The sequence below is a fragment of the Lutjanus erythropterus genome, chromosome 1, assembly GCF_056507025.1.
Source record: "Lutjanus erythropterus isolate fLutEry1 chromosome 1, fLutEry1.hap2, whole genome shotgun sequence".
Classification (NCBI taxonomy): domain Eukaryota; kingdom Metazoa; phylum Chordata; class Actinopteri; order Lutjaniformes; family Lutjanidae; genus Lutjanus; species Lutjanus erythropterus.
In genome coordinates this window covers 2,631,487-2,655,831 of record NC_139317.1, presented here as the reverse complement: position 1 = coordinate 2,655,831, position 24,345 = coordinate 2,631,487, and the positions used below count along the sequence as shown (strand labels likewise).

Sequence of the window (24,345 nt, the reverse complement as noted above, 5' to 3'; positions counted from 1 at the left end):
CATTGATTAATCAGTTCTTAAACTTCTCAAATGTGAATATTTTCTGGTTTCTTTTAGAATTGGAACAATTAATCGATCACGAATAAACGATTAAATTAATCACTGAATCTTTTGATAACTGATTAATGGATTTGAGTCTTTTTTTTTTAAGAAAAAATGTCCAAATTCTCTTATTTTAGCTTCAGCAAGTGTAAATATTTTCTGATTTCTTTTCAAACTAATCAATTATGAATTGACTAATAAGTTAATTGACAGTTAATTATTTTGAGTCTTTTTTTTTTTTTTAAGAAAAAAATGTCAAAATTTTCTAAAATGCTTCTCAAATGTGAACATTTTCTGGTGTCTTTCTTGCTTTATGATGGTGAAATGAATAAATTTACATTGAGGACAAAGCAAGACATTTGAGGACGTCACTTCAAATAGTTTTCATCATTTTCTAACACTTTATGGACCAAACAACTAATTATTGATAATCAATATCAATAATGAAAATAATCATTAGTTGCAACCTAATTTTCATCAGCTGTTGATGACAGTAAACTTCATTGGTAATGAAAATAATCATTACTTTTCTGACTAAAGCTGAAACGATTCATTGATTTATTATTTTGAGTCAAAAAAATTTCCCAGTTCTCCAACTTTAGCCACTGAAATATGAATATTTTCTGGTTAATTACTCCTCTGTGACAGTAAATTTGAATATCTTTGCACTGTGGACAAAATAAGACGTCACCTTGTACAGTTTTTCATCCTTTTATGATCAGCCCTGGGCAATAATATCAATATTATATCGATATCATGATATGAGTCTAGATGTCGTCTTAGTTTTCAGATATTGTTATATAATGATATGTCATATATGCTGTCTGGTTTTAAAGGATCCTTTACAGTAAAGTGACGTCATGTTCTGAACCAATCAGATTGTTCCTGATCTTCTATTATTTGATTTTAGTCCCAGAGTCATTACATCCACATTATTGATGATTATTTATGAAAAATCTCGTTGTGTTCATATTTTTGAAAGCACTAATCTTCATTCCCACAAAATGATTGTAAGGTATTTGGTCAAAAATATTGTGATATTTGATTTTGTCCATACTGTCCTGTCCAACTAAACCTTACTAAGGTAAAAGTATGAGAGCATTATTGTAAAATTTAATTTAAGTACTCATTGAGTGTAGTAAAATGTTCCCTGTCAGTGTATTATTATCATGTCTGATGTTTTTTTCATTAATATCACTACTTCATTAATGGCTTTTTTTGTTTTTTTGCATTTTACTGCTGTAGATGTTCAAGTTTGTGCTAATTTTAACTACCTTGGGGTAGTTTAATCTACAGCAATGCATAATATTCTCTAAGGTCATCATTATGTTTACATTCTTTGAGAATTTAGAATATGTTATTTTTGAGAATGCATTTGTATCAGATATATATTGTATATCACAGAATAACCCAAAAATATAGAGATTGAACCTTTTTTTTTTTAAGACAAAAGTGTCCACATTCTCTCACTTCAGCATGTAAAATGTTAATATTTTCTGGTTTCTTTAGTCTTCCGTGGCAGTAAAGTGAATATCTTTGGATCGTGGACGTCACCTCGGACTTTTGGAAACGGTTTTTCACCATTCTGGAACATTTTATGGAGCAAACAACTAATCAATTAATTGAGAAAAGGATCAACAGTAGAGCTGCACAAGTATTCTAAATAGTCTCGAAATTGCAATATGGCCAATTTCAAGTTTTCTAATAGCTTTTTGTCAGTAAAAATGAAAATTGTAATTTATCGTATCGCAGTGACAATATCTGTCAAAATAATTTTTACCACATTTTGGAGAACTAATCAACAGATTGATCGATATCAGCTGCAGCCATAGTTTACCATCAGCTGGCACTCCTGACAACAGCACATGCCATCACATCTGATACTCCTGCTGTGTGGGTATGTGCACAGGGCTTCACTAAAGGTCACAATAAAGTTGCTTTCACATGCATTTTTAATAACACAACTTATTTGCATGTTGTTCTTGGAGGGGGGGGCTTCATGCATTCTCTCACACACACAACAGAGCAGACTGATCTCAGATGAGTCAAACCGCACAAAAATGCACATTTTGCATGTATGCAAAGGTGAATTTTGGTTGTTTCAGTGCAGTTTGTGTGGTTAAAATAGACTGATGTTAATGTTTGGGGGATGACGGAAAAAGACAAATACACAAAAAAGATAAAAGTGTGTAAATGTTGGTACCTTTAGCCCCTCGCAGGACGAAGCCGAAGCCCTCATTCTCCTTCTTCTGGAGCACCACCGTCTTCTCGTCCACCACGCAGTCACTGTGGAGGAGATGCCGAGCAGAGCGCCCGTTAGCACAGCCCATCATCCGCAGCATGGCCACGGACGCCCTGCCCGAGTGGAGGTTCATGCTGCTGGAGGAGAGCTAGTCCGGCCAGGGCAGGGCAGGGCAACCCCGACCCCACCCCACCACCACCACCACCCCCTCCTCCTCCTCCTCCTCCTCCGCCTCCTCCTCCTCCTCCTCCTCTCGCCGGCCTCTGTCTCTATCAAACGGTATGACAGCGGCCCCGGCAGCCTGGCGACAGCATCTCCAGAAGAGAGACGACCCAAAAAAAAAAAAAAAAAGGGGGGGGGGGGCGACGACAGCGACTCCCTCCTCTCCCCTCTCCTCCCCTCCTGCTGCTGCTCCGCCGCCGCCGCCGGTCAGCCGCCTCTCCGGCGCGGAGACGCGGGCTCGGCTGCGCCGTCGAGGAGAAGCGACATGAGGCTGGTGGTGTTAGCCGCTAATGGCTCATGATGAGGCGGGGAGAGAGGCTGCAGCTCGCCGGGTGGAGGGAGAGAGTGTGAGGGAGGGAGCAGCAGCAGAGTGTCGGTGTGTGTCTGTGTGTGTGTGTGTGTGTGTGTGTGTGTGTGTGTGAGGATGATGATGTCTCGAGGTGTGCGGTGCTGCTCCGCAATGTGCAATCACAGCTACAGAACCGACTGGCTGCTGGTGGGGAGGGTGTGTGTGTGTGTGTGTGTGTGTGGCAGAGAGAGAGAGAGAGAGAGAATGAGGGGGGAGCGGGTGTGTGACCAGAAAAGGGTGACGGCGGGGTGTCATATGACCCGACGTCTGTTAACTTAACTGCCTGATCAGTTTATTGACTGATTGATAATTAATAAGTCTGTGGCATCTGTCACTTCTGTTCTTTGATCAATCGAATTTCTTTCTTTTGTAAAACAACATTAAACTTTCACCTTAAAACAACAACTTTCATTCTAAAAACTCACCAAACTTACAAAAAAGTACATCATTTTTCAAGAGGGAACAAAACAACTATAGATTGCTCATTTGTGTGGTCAGATTTGCTTGAGGGGAAAAATATTGGTAATCAATTAACCAAATGAACACAATGAACACCTTCTCAGTCTCAGTCTACATCAAATATGGCAGCTTGGTCAGTGAGACCAATATGCTTCAGAATATGACGCTGTATAGATCCTTCTAGAGTTACGTTTTTATGTACCGTCAAAGTCAGATTTCTTTATTAGTCCCATAACGTGGACATTTTCAGTGTTACAGCCGCAAAGCAGACAGCAAAAAATATAAAGAGGCATCAATGAAAATATAAAAATATAAGCAAGAGGAAATATGGAAAATAGGAATATTATATATAACATAACTTTCACTCAGGAGACTGGGGTTCATGTCCAGAGTGAAACCAAAAGTCAACTTTGACTTCTTTTAACTTAAGTTAACTTCCATCAAATAAGGTCTGCTGCAACTCTCAGTTCTTTAAAATCAAGCCTGAAGAAGTTTCTCCTTTATCTTATTTTTATTTTCCATTAAACTCTTTTAATTGTTGTTGAAAAGTATTTTTTATATTTCTTTTATGTCTCTTTTACACGTTTCTTGGTGCTTTTTATGTTTTATGTAAAGAACTTTGAATTGTCTAGTTGTTGAAATGTGCTCGACTAATAAACTCGCCTTGCCTTTCACAAGTGACGTCCATTTTTTAACCCAAACCATGATCTTTTCATAAACATAACCAAGTAGTTTTGTGACATATAACTAACCACAATATTAACCACATATTTGTTATTGTTACAAATAAACATACCTGACTATGACAACAAAGGCCACCTGAATATTGTTACCATGATGAAAATTACACTGCACATAATGTTTTATACTGCACTAGTGTTGTCAAAAATACCAATATATCAATAAATATAAGTACTGAATATTTGAAATGCTTTTAATTATCTTTTTTTTTTTGCAGTATTGATACTCTGGTACCAGCTGCACGTTCTTCTTTTCTCTCGTAACTGACAGCGAGTGAACACACACACAAGGCTGCACACAGAGTCCCGCCTCCTCTGCCTCGTTATATTTATCTTTTAATAAAAAATGTAAATGTTATACCCTCAATGTTGAGTCAGGTTTTCCCCGTGGTATCAAAAAATGGTAGCAATTATCAATATTTTTCAAGATATTGTGTCGAAACTAGAAATTCTCGTATCGTCCAACACTATACTGCAGTGTTTTATACTATTTTAGCACAGCTGATCATCACATTGTCTGTTTGTCATCTTGTTCTTATCCTTTCTTATTTTTATTTATTAAACTTAGTTTCTAGTATATTTTTATATCTGTACATAGAATAATTGATCGCACCAGTAGAGAGGCATAGGGAACTTATAATTTCACTGCACTGATTACTTCTTTTATACCACATATGACTTTGAGTTTGAATTGAAAAGGTCACTTCACTTTGTCCTGTCCATCCAAAACTTTATAAAATATTTCTCAAAGAAACTATAACGACAGAGTCATTATAGTCGGACTAGAAGTGTATTTACAGTGTCTTAGTTTGACCAAGCTGCTGTATTTCGAGTTGGGAATGAGAACGTGACAGAATATGGGGCCCTTGGGACCCTGGGTAGGCTATCTGGGGCGCCAGGACAGTCATCTGCATGGTGAACCTTGCCATTGCTATTTGTAACTAGAATTCCAGTCTTTTTGAGTACAAAATCTATCTAGAGAGAGTTAATAACTTATTTCAGGTGTATGAAAGTGCTCGCAGGTTGATCCTCCATGTTTCTTTCCTCATTAATCAACAGCAGAGACAGACCGGCCCTGCAGTCAGCAGCCTTAAATGCACAGATTAAAAACATGCAGCTGACATTATGTCTCCCATTTTCTCCCTTTGACTAACTGTAACAGCAGCTGTGGTTGTTAATCCTGACCTACACTGTTGCTGCTGCAGTTGTGTATGTGAGGAATCCTCCATATGGTGATGCAGCTTCTCCACTACAAGAGGAGGATTACTCCAAAATGACAAGAACCTCTTCAAGTTTGACTCAGCAGTCAGCTGTCTAATCTGACATCTTCCCTTCAGCTCACAATCCTGTGCGTTATAACCAGGAGCAGTTTTATTCCCCCATTCTCTAGAATATGCATAAAATGGTACGTTCCAGCTCTCATTTCCTGCAGTAATCATGGCTGTGCTGGTGTAGGGAGACTGATCACAGTCATCTGGGTTGTGAAGCAGAGCTGAGGTGCAACTTAAAGGCCAAGTTTTCTCCTCCAGCCTGAGGTGTTTGCAGTGAGGGTGCATCATTCAGATTATATCGAGTGGTGGGGGGGGATTACACTGAAGAGACACGTGGGATGACAGAGAGAGGGGAGAATAAAGACGGAGAGAGAGGTGCGACTGCCATCCTAGCAACAGTTCCCTTAGCAACGCAATCTGTCTAGAGAGGAAGGAGGCCCGCACTGCTGACACACTGAAGGTTATCTCCCAGCATTCCCTACACACACACACACTCACACACACCCTCCGGCTCACAGTGGGCGTCCACAGGTAATCACACCTTGATCACCCAAAACTGACACGGTGGCAGCTTCGATAGGTCAGCGAACGCGCCGCAGCCTGCAGACAGTTTATCGGAGGTGTCATCTTGTTCAACAAGTGCTGAGAGGGGGACGACAGTGTGAGGCGGCTTTATCAAAACAAAGTGGAGCATGCAGGATGTGGGACATGCTGCTCGACAGGCTGTACGGGATGAAGTGCAAGCTTCCCCCAGGGAGCACGCCGCCTCAATCTGGGCTCCGCCGTGGGAGGCCACAGTGTATTTATAGTCTGGAGGAGAGCTGCTGTATGCAATGCAACGGCCGTTTGTTTTATGGCCCAACTGATGCTGGATTTTAGGGACTGATGCCAATACTGATATTACAGACAAATATTTTTTCTTCAATCTTTCAATGCAAAATGACATCAGAGCATTGAAACAGTAAATAACTACTTGTATTTTTACAATCCCAATTCCAAAAATGTTGCAAAGTAAAAACAGAATGCAATGATTTGTAAATCTTTTTCAACTTGTATTCAATTAAATACAGTTAAAAGAGAAGATATTCAATGTTCAAACTGATAGACATTACTTGTTTTTGTAAATACACACTCATTATGAATTTGATACCTGTAACATGTTCCAAAAAAGTTGGGACACGAGCAACAAGAGACTGGGAAAGTTGTGAAATACTCAAAAATCTGTTTGGAACATTCAACAGGTAAACAGATGAGTTGGTAACAGGTGACAGGACCATGATTGGGTATTAAAGGGGCGTCCTGGAAAGGCTCGGTGGTTCACAAGCATGGATGGGGTGAGGTTCAATACTGCGTGAAAAACTGCAAATAGTCCAACTGTTTATTAAGAACAACGTTCTGAACATCTCTGCAGGTAAGGAGCGAGACTGAAAACCAACACTGAATGTCTGTGACCTTTGACCCCTCAGGCAGCACTGCATTACAAAACCCTCATCATTGTATAAAGGATACTACATGGACTCAGGAACACTTTGGAAAACCGTTGTCAGTAAACACAGTTTGTCTCTGCATCTACAAATGCAAGTTCAGACTCTACCATGCAAAGAGAAAGACAGATATCAACAACATCCAGAAACACTGCAGACTTCTCTGGACCCGAGCTCATCTGAGATGGACAGAAGAGTCCACACTTCAGACTGTTTTCACAAATCATGGACGTCGTGTCCTCCGGGCTAAAGAGGAAAAGGACCATCCAGATTGTTACCAGCGCTAACTTCAAAAGAAAGGATCTGTCCATGGCATCATGGGTAACTGTCACATCTGTGAAGGACCCATTAATTCTGAAAGGTTCATACAGGATTTGGATCGACATATGCTGCCATCCAAGACACATTGTGGACGTGTTCCAACAGTGTGTCTTCGTAGTAAAAGAGTTCAGGTACTAGACTGACCTGCCTGCAGTCCAGACCTGTCTCCCATTGAAAATATGTGGTACATTATGAAGCACAAAATACCACAACAGAGACCCCGGACTAAATATCTCGTCTTTGAACTGTATTTAATAGAATAGAGGTTGAAAAGTATTTGCAAGTCAACTGATGAGAAACTAGTTTGTTATTCTTACAAGCTTATATTTGTTTGACCAAAATTGACCATTCTGAGCAATCAGGAGCAGTTGGGAGTTTGGTTGCGTTGTTTATATTCAGTACCTTCAACATGGCTGACCTCTGGATTGATGACGTGCCGTAAAAAAACGCTCTGTATCAAGCTGGCTCTGGTTTGTTTGTCAGACATTCATCTCCTGATGTCCATGTGAAACTTTTTATTGGAGTTTGGAGGTCTGGCTCAAGGGTGGTTTGACAGTCAACAAGCTCTTATGCCGCATGACTGATGGCTGGTAGAGAAAATGATGCACAGTGATCTATCTGTCATTGCGGACGAGGGCTTCTAACCTCTCAATGGCACACTCTGAATGCTGCAGAGTTCTCTCAGTCACCAGCTCATGCATTCATTTGTGACTCTACAACGACTCCTCGGGCACCGGCATCATCAGCGTTTTATCCTAGACAGCAGAGAGCTGATGCATCATGTACGAAAATCCACATCTGGCTTCCCTCCCTCTGCTCCTCACCCCGGCTGCAGCCTCGGTCAGCAGGGACGGACTGTCTGTCCGCAAGTCAGATTTGAAGACTAATGGAAAAGAAGAAGAGAGCTCCTGCTGCACACTGTCTCAGTGTGAAACTTTTAATTGTCAAGTCAAGCTTTTAGTCTCACACCATCATCAGGACATGCAGCATCGAAGAGTCAGTGACAAACACTTTGACTTTTACAACACATCGAAGCCACTATTTAAAAAACTGCTATGTTTATTTTTACAACTAAAAACTGTGTTTTAACAAGAAAACTTTCTTGTTCTAATGAGATCTTTTTTGGGGTTTTTTTAATAACATTTTTTGTGTTTGTCTCTAAACTTCTTCTGACTGTGTTGGAAATAACATCTCAGCACAGTTATAATTTATTTAAGCCCACAATGAACTGTCACTGAGGCATTATAGACTTTTTACTGCAGTAGCCACTAACTAACATTTGCGATGCTGGGGTAGAGATGCAAGCACAAAACAAAATCCCCATTCCTGGAGAAACACTAACTTTTAAACATTATGAAAGTTTTGGGTATCAATAGGTTTTTGGATATGCGCAAATATTGTTTGCCAATCTTTACAAAAGGTTACACCAGTAAGCTTCCCAGTACAACCACAGTCTGACCTGAGCAGCTCAGCCGTTGGGGTCATAGAGTCTGGGTCAAGTGCTCTCTCACTTTCCCAGCCCAGATTTAACCTGCTGGTTCAACCGGCGTTGAACCAACCTTCCAAGCCCAAGCTCTTACACAATGTATATCCAAAATGTATTTTACACAAATATATTTACATTATACTACTTTTATCATCAATGCCAACAAGAATGGATCAGTATTTCCCAGCAAAAGTTTCTCACAAATCGGAGAAGAATCAATATTTTTCAAATAATGGCTCTGGTCCTGTTCTTTGCAATTATCTAGTAAGATGACTGTGGTAACCCTAATCCTGTGGGAGGATCATTTTCCAGACATATCTGCTGTAAACGTATGTGAATTCTTCTTTTGATCTCCTGAGACTGTCAACAATATTTTGGTGCCACTCACGGCTCAGTTCATCTTTCCTTTTTAATTTGAGCCGAGATCAAACCGCTGTTTGGCACCTTCTTCCAGCCCATAAACACACAGAGCAGGGGAGTTCCTGCCTCATGCAAAATGTAACGGCACCCTCTGCCAGTTAAAAAACAATAATGAATCTTTAAAGAGAGAAGAAAGGACTTGATGTGAGTGCCTCGGAAAAGTCAGCTTTCCAAAAGAAATGCACAAAGTGACATTCCAATATCAGATGTCGAGAAAAATATTGGTTGTGGCACAGTTTTCTCCATTAGGGAGAACAGAATCTATATCTCTCACTCTATATCCAGGTTCGAGTTTCATTTCCAGCTGAGATTTCCCCTGGATCTCTGAAGTCACATGGGTCTTTAGGCGCATTCGGCCAACCAGCCGGCTGAGAGATGGCAGAGATGGCTCACCTTGACCCATATTGGACACTTACTGGAAAAGCACCTTCCAGCATGTTCAGCAAGTCCTGCCAGAGGAAATCCAGCAGAGTAATGACGGAAATGTCACACTGTCCTTCATGGCCTTATCGCCACACACAGCTCCACATTTTATATATTACTGCACGGGCCTGACATTTTGTCTGGACGTGTACAGTGAACAGTTTGGTCATTTAAAACTGACAAAAAAGCCACTGTGTACACTATAAATCTTTCCAATTCAATTTGAGGATGTCAGCTATTCTTGATCCTAACGAAGATATTTAATCATGTACAGACCAAACCTGCAGTCTATAGGATTCCATCAGCACGTTGTTAGAGATTTCCATTAGTTGATGAAAGACTGTCAGCATGTCAGGTTTGAAAAAGGACCCTGACATGGACTTAAATCAATACTGACAAATATATTAAAGTGGCTCCTCAGACACAAAAAAGGGTTAATTTATTTCTACTTTATATTTCTACTCTGCTTTCTACTCCATTACATTTGTTTGACATCTTTAGTTACTTTCAACATGAAGATTTTACACCATGGGCGATATAACACGATTTTAAAAAACAACATATTGTTAAAGGCTAAATCAGTGGTTTTCAGTCTTTTTGGCTTCTTACAAAAAGTAATCAGTCATCAGAGTCACAATTCAAATAATAAAATGTATAATAATAAAATCTCCCTCAAAAAGCAAAGATTAGAGAAAAAATATAAAAATTTAAGGCAGACTTGTGCATCAGAACTTTGTTTTTTCTTCTTTTCTCTGCCGTTAATCACCTCGACCCCTCAGATGTATCTGGTGTTTATACACTGTATGTAGAGCAGTTCAGACCAGCTCCACCTCCAACATGCTACTTACACACTGATGCTTCAGTATTAATAATCTAATGGTGTCATATATATATAATCAGTCAAAAGTAGCAAAGCAGTACTTTAAAACTTTCATTACATTTTGCTGCTAATATTTATGCATTTTTTTTTTATTATTTTTATTTTATTTTATTTTATACATTATTATTTTCCATGTGAAGCTGAATGTAACTGTCAGTTTATTTTAGACTTAGGTGTCTGATCATTTTAAGTTTTTCTACATTTTTTTCAGTTTTCAGCTCCAGCTGGGTCAGCTCTATGCAAGAAAAGTACTTGAGTTCTCTGGGGTTCTGCAGCACGATCTCTACCTGCAGGACAGGAAGAGGAAGGTCACATTAACCTCATCCTCAGCATGCATCGTTGGTTGCTTCCATGCAGGGGTTAAAGCCACTGCACATGTTCTGCAAACCGCGGCATGCCTCACGATGTCGGACCGCTGACCTGGTGCGAGCAAACGCAACCAGAGCTGATCCATATTCATGCTCCTGCAAGGACATCCAGCTCACCTGAGATTGATTTTTCTAAATAGGATTTGTTCACGATGGAGATTGTACACACCGAGCGCTATGTATCTCAGCTCTCACACTCACACACAAACAGAGGAGCAAACATCTATCTTCATTTCTAATGAAGCTTGTATTGAAGTGGATCTGACAGTAGAGAAGAGAGGAGTGGAGCAGAATAACTTAAGAGCAGAAGACGGTGAAGACCTTGGGATTCAACGTCAGGAGTCATTAGACAGGACTTTTCACTTAACTGAAAGGACACGATCGCATCTTAAACCCTCTTGTCCTACTATGGCTTTTCCCTTTTTTTCCCTCAAGAACAGAGGAAACATTTCCATCAGAAGCTGAAGATCGAAAACCAAACAGCTTGATGCAAAGATAAACAGTCGATCAGTCTGCAGATTTTGTATTTGCATGTAGATTTCATTCCACAGAGAGACTGGAAAGATTTAAACAACAAACAACCTCCTGAAACTTAAAGAAAATCATTTACCAGCTTTAAAGATCGTTGTTTTACTATCATATATCCATGCACATGAATATACAGTCTGTATATATGATCTGAGCGTGTGTGTGGAGTCTCACCTGGAGGCATCGAAGCTGTCATAGGAGCCCACAGTGTAATGTCTGAAGAGCTTCCGTCTGTCAGCTCGGTCCGCCCGGGAATCTGCCAAAACACAACAGAATGAGATCAATATTCAAATCCAATTTGTAATCAATACCAACTGTTTGCTAATCAAACACTGCTGTTCGGAGCTTTACTGTGGACAAGTATTGGTCAGTAAAAATGCTGCTTCTCCACTGACGTGACAACATTTGAACTTTATATCATGTTAAAGAGTCTTTTAGGGAAAATTATACCTAAAGGAGAAGTTATACTTGTTTTTACACAATTTAATATTGTGCAAATACTAATACTAATGTCTTAGAGCTGAGAGATTTGTCAGTGATATAACAAAGTCACATGACCTTCACCTTTGCTCCTGACAGGAGAGAATCATAATGTTGTTTTAGACATTCACACAAATGACTGATGTTTTGTCTTTTGTCCTGGTGAAGACAGTGTCAATGTGTCTCTCTTGCAGCAAAATCAAGTCTGCCCCTCGTACACAGCTGTAGCTTTAAGGATTAAGGCTCTCACTCAAAGTCAACTGTATTAATATAGTACAATAATTCTGTTTATACTTGCAAATTAGCTGATTTCAAAGCTGCACAGTAACAGATATTTTTGACCACTTGAGAAAAAAAAAAGTGAAATAAAATCTGTCATATGACTTTAAAAAGTCGTTAATGGCTAACATCTTAGTTAACAATCTCCTTTTTAAAAATCTGGCTGACACAGAGCGACGTTCGTGTTCATTTGCAGTTGTGTTTCTTGAGCAGTGTATGTCCAATATTCACTGTCCTTTTACTTCTGTTATTTTGTCCCAGGTAAAAATATCTGTCCCATTTTCTTCACCAGCTAGATGCTTACTTTCTTGTCTTTCTGCCGTTCGGTGCTGCGCAGGCAGCATACAGCAGGTTTATCAGAGGTTTTTAGCTGAAAAAAGCCTCCTGCTGCTGGATGATTTGAATGGAAGCCCATTTTAAAAAAAGGTCTCTATTACAGTCTTTCTGGGTCCACTTGGAGGAATGCGTTCCACACATGCGCAGTTGATCGCTATCTGTAGTGGCTGCATGCAGAGGTCTGCAGACGAGTCTGCGCAGTCACAAGTCACAGAGTCGTCGCATGCACCCTCTGATGATGAACTTTACATCAGACCCTAAAAGACACTCATGCACTTGTGGATGCCATAAATTTATTGTGTATCATATATAGGTTATTGTACAGAAAAACCAAAACAATGAGCCTCATGCATAAATGTTTTCTTACTCTTCTCTTATATTTGTTCTTAAACACAGCAGTAGGAGGAAAATATGAAAATCCTATGTGGGAATCATTAAATGTGTGCTGACAGCCAAATCTGTATATCGATGAATCACATCTGATCGGAAAGGGACTGGCTGCACAAAAGACATTTTGACAGCAGGAAAAACACAAGTGGACTTAATAACAGTAACGACGGCTCTGTTCCATTAAGTGTCCCAGTAACAGTGACAGTTAATGTGCATGCACAGTAGCAAAGTGGAATGTATGCTTGTCTGCTGTGCAACTACTCCACTGGATGCCAGAAAGTTTGCAATTAGCATATGGAAACACCACAATAAATCCATATGAAGGCAGCAGAGTCAAGTGATGCATGCAAACCATAAAGCAACAAACCATCTGACAGGTGGCGTTAAACTCAGAAAAAAGAAGACAAGCAAAGAAAAAAAGAAAATGGAAACTTTTAACAGACATAGAGGAGCACACTGGAGCTTCATTATAGTGATTTCAAGAGGTTTCTCTGTAATGGAGGTGCAGCAGGTGCAGCCTGGACGTCAGACCCATCAAGAAACTCTCTCTGGAAGGAAACTGACAGCGGTGAGAACCCGCAGATGAGGAGGATTAGACTCTCTGATCTAAACTGAGGCTCCAGGTAGAATCTGTCTCAGTAACTTATTCATCTCTAAGTGTAAGGATTTAAAATCGTTAAATGAACATTTCTTTTAATTATGTGTTTTCATTAAGCAAATTACTTTGTCCTTTTCATTATTAATATTTCACAGCATAAAACCTGAGTTGGCTTTTGTGCATACTGGCTTACGAGTGTTTGAAGGCACTGTTCACATGAAAAAGATCAAATCTGTGCATACAAACGATTCATGCATGAGGTCCAATGAACTGAGAGAAGTATGAATTGCCAACACTGTGTCAATTAAGGCCCTGATTAAACATTAATCAATATACATTGAGATGAGTATTTAAGCAGAGATCCAGAGGGTGGCAATATTGGCTAATAAATGGAGAAATAAGAGGCCTGACCATTTAACCTACAACTGTAAAGGTGTTTGTAACATTGTGAATATGTAGAAGGTGAAAACAGAAGCAAAAGACCTTGAATTCCAGCACATATTTAACAGATGTTGGTGTCATTCAGGTTAATGAGATTCTTAAAACATTCTATTTTTTTCTCTCTTTTCTTTTGGCTGTAGTCCTCCTTCATCTGCCCACAATTTCACTTAAAAAGTAAAATTAAACTATATATTCTCACAGACTAAAGAAAGACATGTCAGAAAAGATCAGATTTTCAAAAATAAAGTTGCTTTTTAAACACACAGGACCTGCAGAGAGAAGATCCCTGCTGTCTCAGCCCGTCTCATCTATTTGTCCGATTCAGCACCGTCTCCTCCCCCCTTTTCTTCCTCTCTCTCTCTTCCCTTCCTTCACAGACTCTCTCACACCAGCTGTCACACTTTCACAGAAACTCCATCTCCTCTGATCCGGCTTAGATCTTGTCATCTTTGCAGGAACATTTTTTTTTCTCCCCCCCCCCCGATTCTACGTCCACAGTGTCAGATCGGAGGAGGAGGAGGAAGGAGGAGGAGTGAGGAGGAGGAGACAATCGACTGGTGGAGATGAAAAATGGGTTACAGCTTTGTTTTTCCAGAAAAAAGATGGACGGTGTGTGGGGAGGAGGGTTGATGCATGTAAGAAAAAAAAATAAGGAGGATGTATGAAGACAGAGAGAGGGGATAGTATATCCACAACAGAGTCACACTCCATAGCAACTGCTGTCAGACTGCGACCAGCTGGTTTCTATGGTCACAGATCAATAGAGATGGTGCATGCATGGTCTGTGTGTGTGTGTGTGTGTGTGTGTGTGTGTGTGTGTGTGTGTGTGTGTGTGTGTGTGTGAGCAGCAGTGGATTCTGCTTCGGCCTCCCTGAGCTCCTTACAGCTCTTCATTTTTCCCTCCTTCACTCATGTCTCACCTGACAACGCGAGGGAGAGAGGCGAGAATGAGACGGAGGAACTGACGTGACGTTTATTCGACAAACGGGACGTTACTGTCCAGCCTCTTTCTGAAACAACATCAATCATTACCTCCAGTGAAACAGCTGTATTGCACAGCTGTATCAACTGCCACTGGCAGTGTGATGGATGTTGAGTTTTGTTTTGCTCAGATGATGTGATTTACCATCATACTGGGAGCTGTTTCTCTGTAATCAATCAACAATCTCTGACCAGTCACAGTATGTCTCAACTGTATTTGCAGTTGATTTTGACAGATTTTTTTTTTTATTTTTACTATGTTTATTTATTTTTAGAGACACTGGTGTGGCTCTGAAGATGACAGTATTGGCCTGTCATGGTGTCAGTCCAACCTGAAACCTGATGAACAACATAAATTAACATTTCATTTCCAAAAACCCCAAGTGAGGGAATTCTCTTGTGAGGGGACAATGGAACATGAGATGGGGCAGAAAATCAGAGCAGGGTGTTGTGCTCACTTTACTGTACCGCTGTGACAAAAAGAGCTCAGCCGGAAAGCAAAGCTCTCAATCTACCAGTCAATCTTCGTTCCTACTCTCCCCTGTGGTCATGAAGGAAGCCTCACGACCCCAAAGAACATAGCTGCAGATACAAGCAGCCAAAATGGGTTTTCTCAGGAGGGTGGCTGGCATCTCCCTCAGGGATATGATGAGAAGCTCAGTCACCCGTGAGAGAATCAGAGGAGAGCTGCTGTTCCTTTGTGTAGAAAGGAGCCAGTTGAGACGGTTCGGGCATCTTGTAAGGATGCCACCCGGTCGCCTCCCCAGGGAGGTGTTCCAGGCACATCCAGTTGGGAGGAGGCCACGGGGCAGACCGAGGACTAGGTGGAGGGATTAAATCTCCATCCTGGCCTGGGAACGCCTCGGGATCCCCCAGTCAGAGCTGGTTAACGTGGCCAGGGAAAGTGAAGTCTGGGGTTCCTGCTGGAACTGTTACCTCCATCTTTGGACAAGAGGTAGAAGATGGATGGATGGACGTCCAAAAAGGAGTATATAATGTAAGATGCTTGTCAGGCCCTTCCACTATCTTTTTAGTAATCCATCAATAATCAATCAGTTACATTAATCCACTCTCCACTGCATCACTACAATTACACCACTATGTCTGCCCTCGTCATACCTAATCAACACTCTCCATAATCAACAATAGAGAAAAGAGCCGATAACCACAGTATCACCATTAATGTGCTTTACATTCCCCTTCTTCATTTCTGTACTTCTCAACAATAACTTCTTTGTACATCTTTTTAAACCATCTGATATTTTTACTTTGTTTAATTTCTTGCCACAGAGTATTCTGCAAAATCACCCCAGATTCAAACACATGCTTGTGAATCTGTTTTCTGTGTTGTCAGGAAGTAAAGTAATTCTCGCTTTATATGTTGTTTGTGCAGTCTTAAATTCCACCAGACCCATGAATTTTGATGCATTTGATCTTAAAAACAAATCTTAAGTGTGTTCTCGATGGCCAACATGTGCAATGGTTGTAGGGAGTTTTTGTAGGTGCTGCTCGATACATCTACAAAATAATTCAGATGCGGTGATACAAGTGAACAATGTAGAATTTCAGTAGTGGATGAATTCCACTGATATTTGGTTCCCACAAATTTAGTGTTTATCTTGTGTGTAGCCTCATGGAGCTGCAGCTGATGTCTGTGAAGATTCTCAGTCATCCAGGTCATGATATTCAAGAAGGACTTTGCTTGAGGTTCTTGAAGACATTTCATCCTTTCATCATCCTGAAGGCCTCTTCAGCTCAAACCGTCTAATGTCAGAGTTCCAGGCCTTTAACCTCTTGTGAGGTCATTAACACCCTCAGAGACGTTGAGTTAATGTTGATGTTAATGTTAATGAGCCCACAAGAGGTTAAATGGCTGGAACTCCCTACTGGTCAGTTAGAACACCTTCATGAACCTCTGGTTGCTCTCACACAGAGAACACTGTAGCTGTAGACTACATGTTTAACTTTTAACTGTCTCATACCATTTTTAATGTTTTACTCTGTAAAAGGCCACAGCTGGATCACCAAACAGACCAAATGGGCCCCAGGTGCTCAGGTGAAATATAATGTTGTCATGTGTAACCTGTAGTGTGCAGGTAATGGGTAAATGGAGGCGATGGAGTACATACACAGTACACAGAGAGCAGAAGAACAGGAGGGTCTATTTCACCACAATTTTACTATGCAACTCATGTGAAAATACAACGTGAAATATTTTAATTGAACTGTTTTATCTGAAATCACTGTGGACTGGCAGTTGTGGACTGTTCTTGGGAGTTCTGTATGTCAGTAATTTTCCAAAGCGAGTGCTTGGGGGCCTCCAGGGGGGTCTCAGGGTGGCATAAGAAAAATGCTAAACCATTTAAAGATCCTGTCCACAGAAAATCATGTTTTTAACCTTGTTAACACGTCCATCAGATGTTTTTCATGTGTTAGAAGACATATCAGGAGAGAAATTAGCAGTAAAGACCATATCTGAGCACAAAAGGAAAAAACCTCAATAGTGGACCAACAGCCCAGCTGCAAAAAACCTGAAGAACTCCTGGCCGAGTAAAACTCATAAATATGATGCAGCATACATAAAGTATGGGTTTACTGCACGTAAGAATGGCTGTGGATGCCAAACTTAGGTTCTCAACCTCGACACCCTCTAAAATTAGTGTTTAAAACGTCTGAACTTCAGTGTCACTTGAAACAAAGGCTCCCTACAGAGGCCAAAGAATAGTTCACTTGGTTTTCAAAGACATCTTGCAAAAGAGGGTCCCCTGCGTTTAGGTATGGAAAAGTTTGGGAACCCCTGCTGTATATGAATCCACTGAGTTTCTTTTTGTTACTTTGCGTAAAGGTACTGGGTGCTTTATATCTAGTGTGTGTGTTTGTTTTATTGTAAATAAATTAAAAATAAGACAACTTAAAAGGCCATTATGGAATTTGTGAGTGAAGTAAAAAGAGATAATGTATTACCTCACAACCGTGGACTTTTCAAACAGTCGTGTTATTTCAGCATGTTGAAAATGGCTCTATATCATCTCTTAGAGTCCCATCAGATCAGCAGCAGCATCCAATTACTAAAATAATTACCCGCCCGGAGGCCAGCTGAGGCCTTTTGATGCTCGGTAAATACAGCCTGCATGGTGTGATTTAACAAACACGGTGCATCACAAAAACAAAAAACAACTGCTCACCAACACCTACAATACTGATGACATTTATGAGCTGATGTTCCTGCTATTGTGCCCTTTGTGCCAGATGTGAAGGTGATGGTCACATGTTTTGGGGGTATAATAAGAATGACACCATCCTCTGTAAAATGTACTGTATATAAATATCATAAACTCTCTCAGTAAACAATGAGAAGGTAAAGTGTATCTCCGTCCTTTGTGTGTTCTGTACATTAGTAAGATGCTTCAGGGTGATGAGTTAATTAAAGAACAGATAGATCTGTTTGTTACTGCATCTCTCCTGTTTCCGGTTGGTTAGAGGCGTCATTTACCTAAATACACAGTCTAAATATGTGCATAGTATGAGATAACCTCCACCAACTGACACTGTTTACATGATCTAATAAAAGAACAGTGTGTTGAAAAACGATCCGTCTGCAGATATCACAATGATACATCATTTATGGGACCATATAACAAGTGACATGTGACTTGTTTTTAACAGGCATTTCTCTAAAATCAGGTTAATTAGTCAGTGTTGTTTTTAATTATACAAACAGCTGTGCACAGATGATGTACAGTACATTCATTTGTGCACAGAGGGCTGCAGCTACCACTGGGACTCATGTTGTCTGTTTTTGTTTGTCTGTGTGAATTTTAGAAACCCGTGGTCATTTCACATGTCATTTTATGAGCTTCTCCCAGTCTTTTTAGACCCAACATGTTAAAATAGATACTTTTAGGCCAACAGAAGAAAGAATAAATGGCTTCAGCGTGAATTTTATCCCTGACAATGTGCAGAAACCATTGAAACAGCATTCACACATTGATGTTGATAAGTAAATTAGAATTTAATGAGTTAGAATTGAAAACTTAACTGAGAAATTATGTAAAGTCTAAATAATTAAAAAAAAGACCCTGTTTTGTGATCACTGAAGTATCTGCAGAGCATCCATCAGCAGTGTCAGATGTAAACGCTGGTGGTGTTTTGATGACGTATGATGTACAATAAAGCAACATTTTCATGCAGTTGGCTTTAAAACTCAGTAGAAATGTATTTCATGATGTTTCCTGCCACTGTGGTGAGGCAGTCATGAGCTTGTTTTTCCAGAAACATCAGATGGTGACAAGGACTCACGAAACAGTTTCTGCAGGCAGAACTTAACAGCAAACCTGCTTCTAGTTAATGACATTCATGTTTAATACTTCACTGCTTTTTAAAGGGGCATTACACATCTGAGTCTGTTCACAGATGTTGGAGTTTATGAAGAATTTAGTCATCTCAAACACTTTGTTTACAAAGTGAGGTGATCCTTACATTCACCAACTGTAAATAAATATGTAGCCTGTGCACCAAAATTTTAAAAAGTTTTAATATTTTGTCAGCTAACATACGCGTCATAGCCTGCGCCTGTGGCTCGGTGCCTTTTCCTCTAAATCTTTTGACCAAAAATGTCTCTTTTGATCGCAGACTCATAGACTAAGAGGTGTCAAAAAGACATTTCCAGCCTCATCTGAAGTCTCAGGTACTTGCTGTGGGCCAACTTTTGCTCCAGAAGGTGGCTGGACATTTCAAATGAAATGTTATCATTATGAGGTAGGGGTTCAACAAAATTCGTACTGAAACAGTTTGCGGGTATTTATTGGGCTTAAAATCCACTTTTTCATGCAGTAATAGGAGTGTAATGTTGAATCGGTGGAGCGTCCTTTCAACAAAAGAATGAGCCTCCATTAGTCAGCTGCTGTCAGGTGGCCTCAGTCTGCCATTGATCATAATTTGTGAATCAGGCTGACAAATATTTATGTTCTTCTACAATAATTTCCACATAATTTCAAGCTGCCATGTCTTGAAACACTGAGGAGATTTGATTGATCTTTCTATCATAAATTGCATAAAAATACTGAGATGGAAACCAACAGCTGCAGTCAGGCTGTATGTGACCTCAGTAAAGGTTCACTCTGAAAAGCATTAAAATAAATCTGCAGTGTTTGCCCTCTGGTCTGGGAGGCTGCAGCCCCCTGACACAACTATACCTGATTAACCACTGATCTCTCTTTCTCTCTCTCTCTCTCTCTCTCTCTCTGATCTGTGTGTGTGTGTGTGTGTCTGTGTGTGTGTGTGTGTGTGCTCCTCAAGTGCTCTCAAGGGTCCCAACTTGAACCCTAACAAAGCACGTGTAAGCAGGGTTTAATTCTGCTGCATCTATTGAATTAGTGTGATTAGAAGCTAAAGGTGTTTAAGTTTAATCTGTGTGTGTGTGTGTGTGTGTGGGGGGGGGGTAAAATGCACATATACACTGATAGTTTGCACATTTCACATATGAGAGAGGGAGAAGATACAGTATCTACTCTTCTGATCATCTTAACCTTGCCTGTAAATGTCAGATATTACTGTATATTGTTTGTCACCTTTATTTGTTTGTGTATTTTATTTAACTGTGCAAAACAAAACTAAATTACTAAAGATAATACAACAACTATGACTATGTACATCACACAAACATCCTTCAAAAAAATCCAAACTATTCTTTTAATGGAAAGCCATCTTGTCATCTAATTATTGGTAAGAAAACCAACAAGCGTATTTTCAAAATGTGAAACTGCTCCTTTAAAGGTGAACGTGATGTATAGACAGCTGGACAATGGATGGATAAAAGCTTGTACTTTGACTCACTTCAACCTTCTACATTCATCGCTCACATGGTAATCATAATTTTGGCAAAAAATGTATTTCTCAGTCGCCCGTTTTTCCCCAATCAGCCACAACTGTTCATAGACTCTATTCAGGCTGTTCACCGCCCGTCTAATTGCAGCACACACACACATGCATGGCCCCTGGCCTTGGCTGGGGCCGCCTTTGAATGGGTCTCTGCGAGCCACCATACTGTGCTCCCATTTTCTGACAGGCTTTCTTCGCAGGCAGACCTGGGGGCAATTTGGATGCCGCGCAGTGTGAGCAGAGCTCCCCGTGCCAATGGCCCTGGGTTAGGCTTTAAAATAAGCCACCCAGAAGAAGGCGAACAGCGAGAGGGAGAGGAGAACAAGTTGCTCCCCATCTGCCTCCATCATCGCTGACACACTCCTCAGAGCAGGGAAGACTAAGAGAGAGCGGGCGGGCGGGTGGGTGTGGGGAGTTGACTCCAGCAACACTGTGCTTTGTGATAATGTCAATAATTAAACACTGTCAGAGAACAGAAAACCAGAGGATGAAAAAGATGGTGGAACACAACATTCTTCTGGTAACATATTTGGGGACAAGGGCCTGTACTCATCTGAGAAAGTTATGCTTTTTATTTCTTCTTGCATTTGAGGACATTCATGAAGACTTCTGGGCTCACCTTATCACTCGGGGAACGAGACAAATCGTCTCCAAATAATATCGTTATATTCTAGAGAAAACTTATCTCCGACTGCCAGTGGACTCGTTCTGGTGGCAGAGGTGGCAAAAGTCCACACATTCAGTACTTGAGTAGAAGTACAGATACTTGTGTAGAAAAAGACTACACAGTCCTCTCAAAGTATAAAAGTAAAAAGTCAACGTCCTCAGGCATCTTTTAACGTCTTTTTTTGTTTTGGTACATTGCTTTCAGTTTGTTACATCTTTAAGTAGCTTTTAGTGTTGAGTCTTGTTTGTCTTGTGGGTTTTTTGTCTTTTTGTGTGTTTTCTGTCTTGTTGCATCTTTTACGCTAATTTTCTCCTTGTTACATATTTTATGTTGTTTTTCATCATGTGACATCTTTTTTGTCTTATGTCTTTTACATTGTTTTTTTGTCTAGTTGCATCTTTTTCATCATGTTACATCAGTTTCAGTCTTGTTATGACCTTTGGGTCTTGTTATGTCTTTTACATCATTTTTTAAACCTTGGTACATCTTTTTTGGTATGTTGTTGGTACATTGTTTTTGTCCTGTTGGTTTGGCATCTTATTATGTTTTTGTCTTGTTTGTTTTTTGTCTTGTTACTTTTTATACATCATTTTCTCTTTGTTATGTGCTTATCTGTTTTTCATCTTGTTACGTATTTTTGTCTCATGTCTGTTACGTCGTTTTTTGTCTTGTTCCATTGTGTTACATCTTTTTCGTCTTGCTGTGTTATGTCTTTTTCATCTGGTATGTCTTGTTTGTCATTTTTCAAACTGTTTTGTCTTTTATGTCTTGTCATGTCTGTTGTGCTTAATACACACTGATGGAGACACCGAGGAATCGTCTTTTCTATGTGTTCTTGTTCTATCCATTTTGGCTGATATCAGTCTTGATGTTGCACGCAGTTACAGAAAATAAAAATAATCAGTAATTCTCCTCTAATGTATTAAAAGCAAAGTAATAAATTGCAAGGACATGAAGAAGGATGGAGACACATCGGCAGGGGGTTCTATCGAGAACCTTTTTATATTCCAAAAGTTTTATCTTTAACGTATTTAACCTATTTTAAATTATGGTACGAAGAACAGGACAAACCTTTAACAAAAGAGTTCCACAAGGATTGTTGTTGAAATCCCTGGGGGGTTCTTTGGATGAAAAGTGTTCTTAATAGAACGTTTGGTCTTACAAAGAGCAAGATGCAACTGGTTCTGGGTAGAACCTCAGCCTTTCAGCAAGAATCCTTTTGTAACCCTTATTTCTAAGAGTGTACAGTATGTATGTACATTATGTAGGTCCAGTTGTACGTTAGCATGTATATGTGTTTGCATTTTAATAGCGACTTGTTGGCTTTTGGTGGGTCTGTTATTTTATTGTTGGGTGGTACAGACCAGTCCTTATATATAATATAGAGTTTTATTACTTTTATTGACTGCTGTGTTTCTGATTGTATGTCTGCATCTCTCTGATTCATATTCTAATACAAATTTAATCACTAAAAAAAGGTTGGAACAAGGGAGAACAAGGACGAGAGCAGGACAGACAGAAGGAAGACAGAGGACAGGCCTTTTCTAAAACCTTCACAGACACACTGACAGCACTCAGAGACGTTTGCTTACAGCGAGAGGAGAGACTGCAAGGACGAGGAGAAATGTGCTGTTTATGGGGGACGGAGCATGGCGTGATATGTTCATTAGCCTGCACCCAGAGGACATCAGAGCACAGCTGAGTTAGCACACCAATGTAGCGCTTAGCTTTGTGCGCCACAGCCTGGGGAGATGGAAAGAGACTGGGAGACGAGCAGACACAGGAGCGGAGACACATGCAGCTCATGGACGGGAGAAAAAGCAGCCACGTGCTGTCACGCTGCCTCAGGAACCTGCAGCATTTAGCCTCCGTTTCTGTTCTTTGTGTCCCCGCTCTCTCCACTAAACTGGGTGACGGCAGACAGCACATGTCCTACATAAGTCAACGTCCCACCTCCAACCACCACGCAACCCCGAGTGGTTAGACTTACAGCTCCTCTCGTCGGCGGCCTTGGCCGGAATCTCCTCCACGCAGTCGGCTGGAAACCAGCCCACCTGGCCGCGGGCGCTGCCCTCCCAGAAACCCCCCTCTCCGATGCTCAGAACTGGACCGAGGGGACAGAGAGAGGAGAGGAGGAGGGGGAGGTGGGAAAGAGGTGAGAAGAGAGTGAAAAATGACATCAGTTTCAGAGCACAAAGCGAAAGAATAGAACAGCTCATCCTCAGAGATCATTTAAAACACTTTAAATGCCACATTTGAATAGAAAGTAGTACAATACTAAACTAAAGGTTTCTGCTTTTACAAAGTCTTCAACAATATATGAAAATTGAACATCCAGAATAGTAGGTAAAGGATATTATAAACATAACAAGCTATTACAGTAAGTGTTGTACAAGAATACAGCAATATTCATCATGGAGCTGATAAATGAGATCCATTTTAAACTAAATCAAAACTCATAAATATCATTAATTAACAGTTTGAACTGCAAGAAGTCTCAGCTGAAACCTGCACACGTTGACAAGCTCGCAGTCTCAAAAACTTGTTCTTCCTGAGAAATCCTAAATTAGTTTGTTTGTCGGTAAAGATTTGCTTTAAAAGCCATTTCATTTTAACAAAGATTCTGTTTGCATTGTCCCACCAAAACTCAAGAAAACCTTTTTAATGGTCACAGTTTGTTTCAATCCAATTCTTTTAACTCCTTAACATCCAGTTGTCCCATTTTTCGTACTTAAAGGCCAAAACACACTAAAGGCTTTAACTGATGTGCGTTAAATAGGCTCCAGATTTAAAATTCCAACACAACAGAACCAGCAGTATTTTAGGAAAAGGTCACTATTTATATGTATCTATTTATTTCTTTAGTGATATTATTGTTAATAGTTTGTTATTAATAAAATATTGTCCTCTGAGGGGAAAATCCTCAACCTTTTTTCAGATCAGTCTATATGATGACTAAATAGTGCACAATATTCACGTCTGTCTGTTTGTTACTGAGACAGTTATTTTAGTCTGCAGTGTGTAAACCACAGAACTGTACAGGAACATCAGGATTTAT

General features: G+C 40.2%; 1 protein-coding gene across 1 annotated transcript in view; it reads right to left on the bottom strand.

The window, feature by feature from the left end:
* LOC146332465 (SH3 and multiple ankyrin repeat domains protein 2-like) overlaps positions 1-24,345 on the bottom strand; it is a 318,816-nt gene that overhangs the window by 78,361 nt on the left and 216,110 nt on the right. Inside the window, exons 14-16 of the mRNA XM_084717344.1 lie at positions 23,278-23,391; positions 11,410-11,491; positions 2,246-2,328 (exon numbers count right to left, since the gene is read on the bottom strand). Of these exons, the coding sequence (XP_084573470.1) occupies positions 2,246-2,328; positions 11,410-11,491; positions 23,278-23,391 (279 nt within the window). The remainder of the gene's footprint in view (positions 1-2,245; positions 2,329-11,409; positions 11,492-23,277; positions 23,392-24,345) is intronic.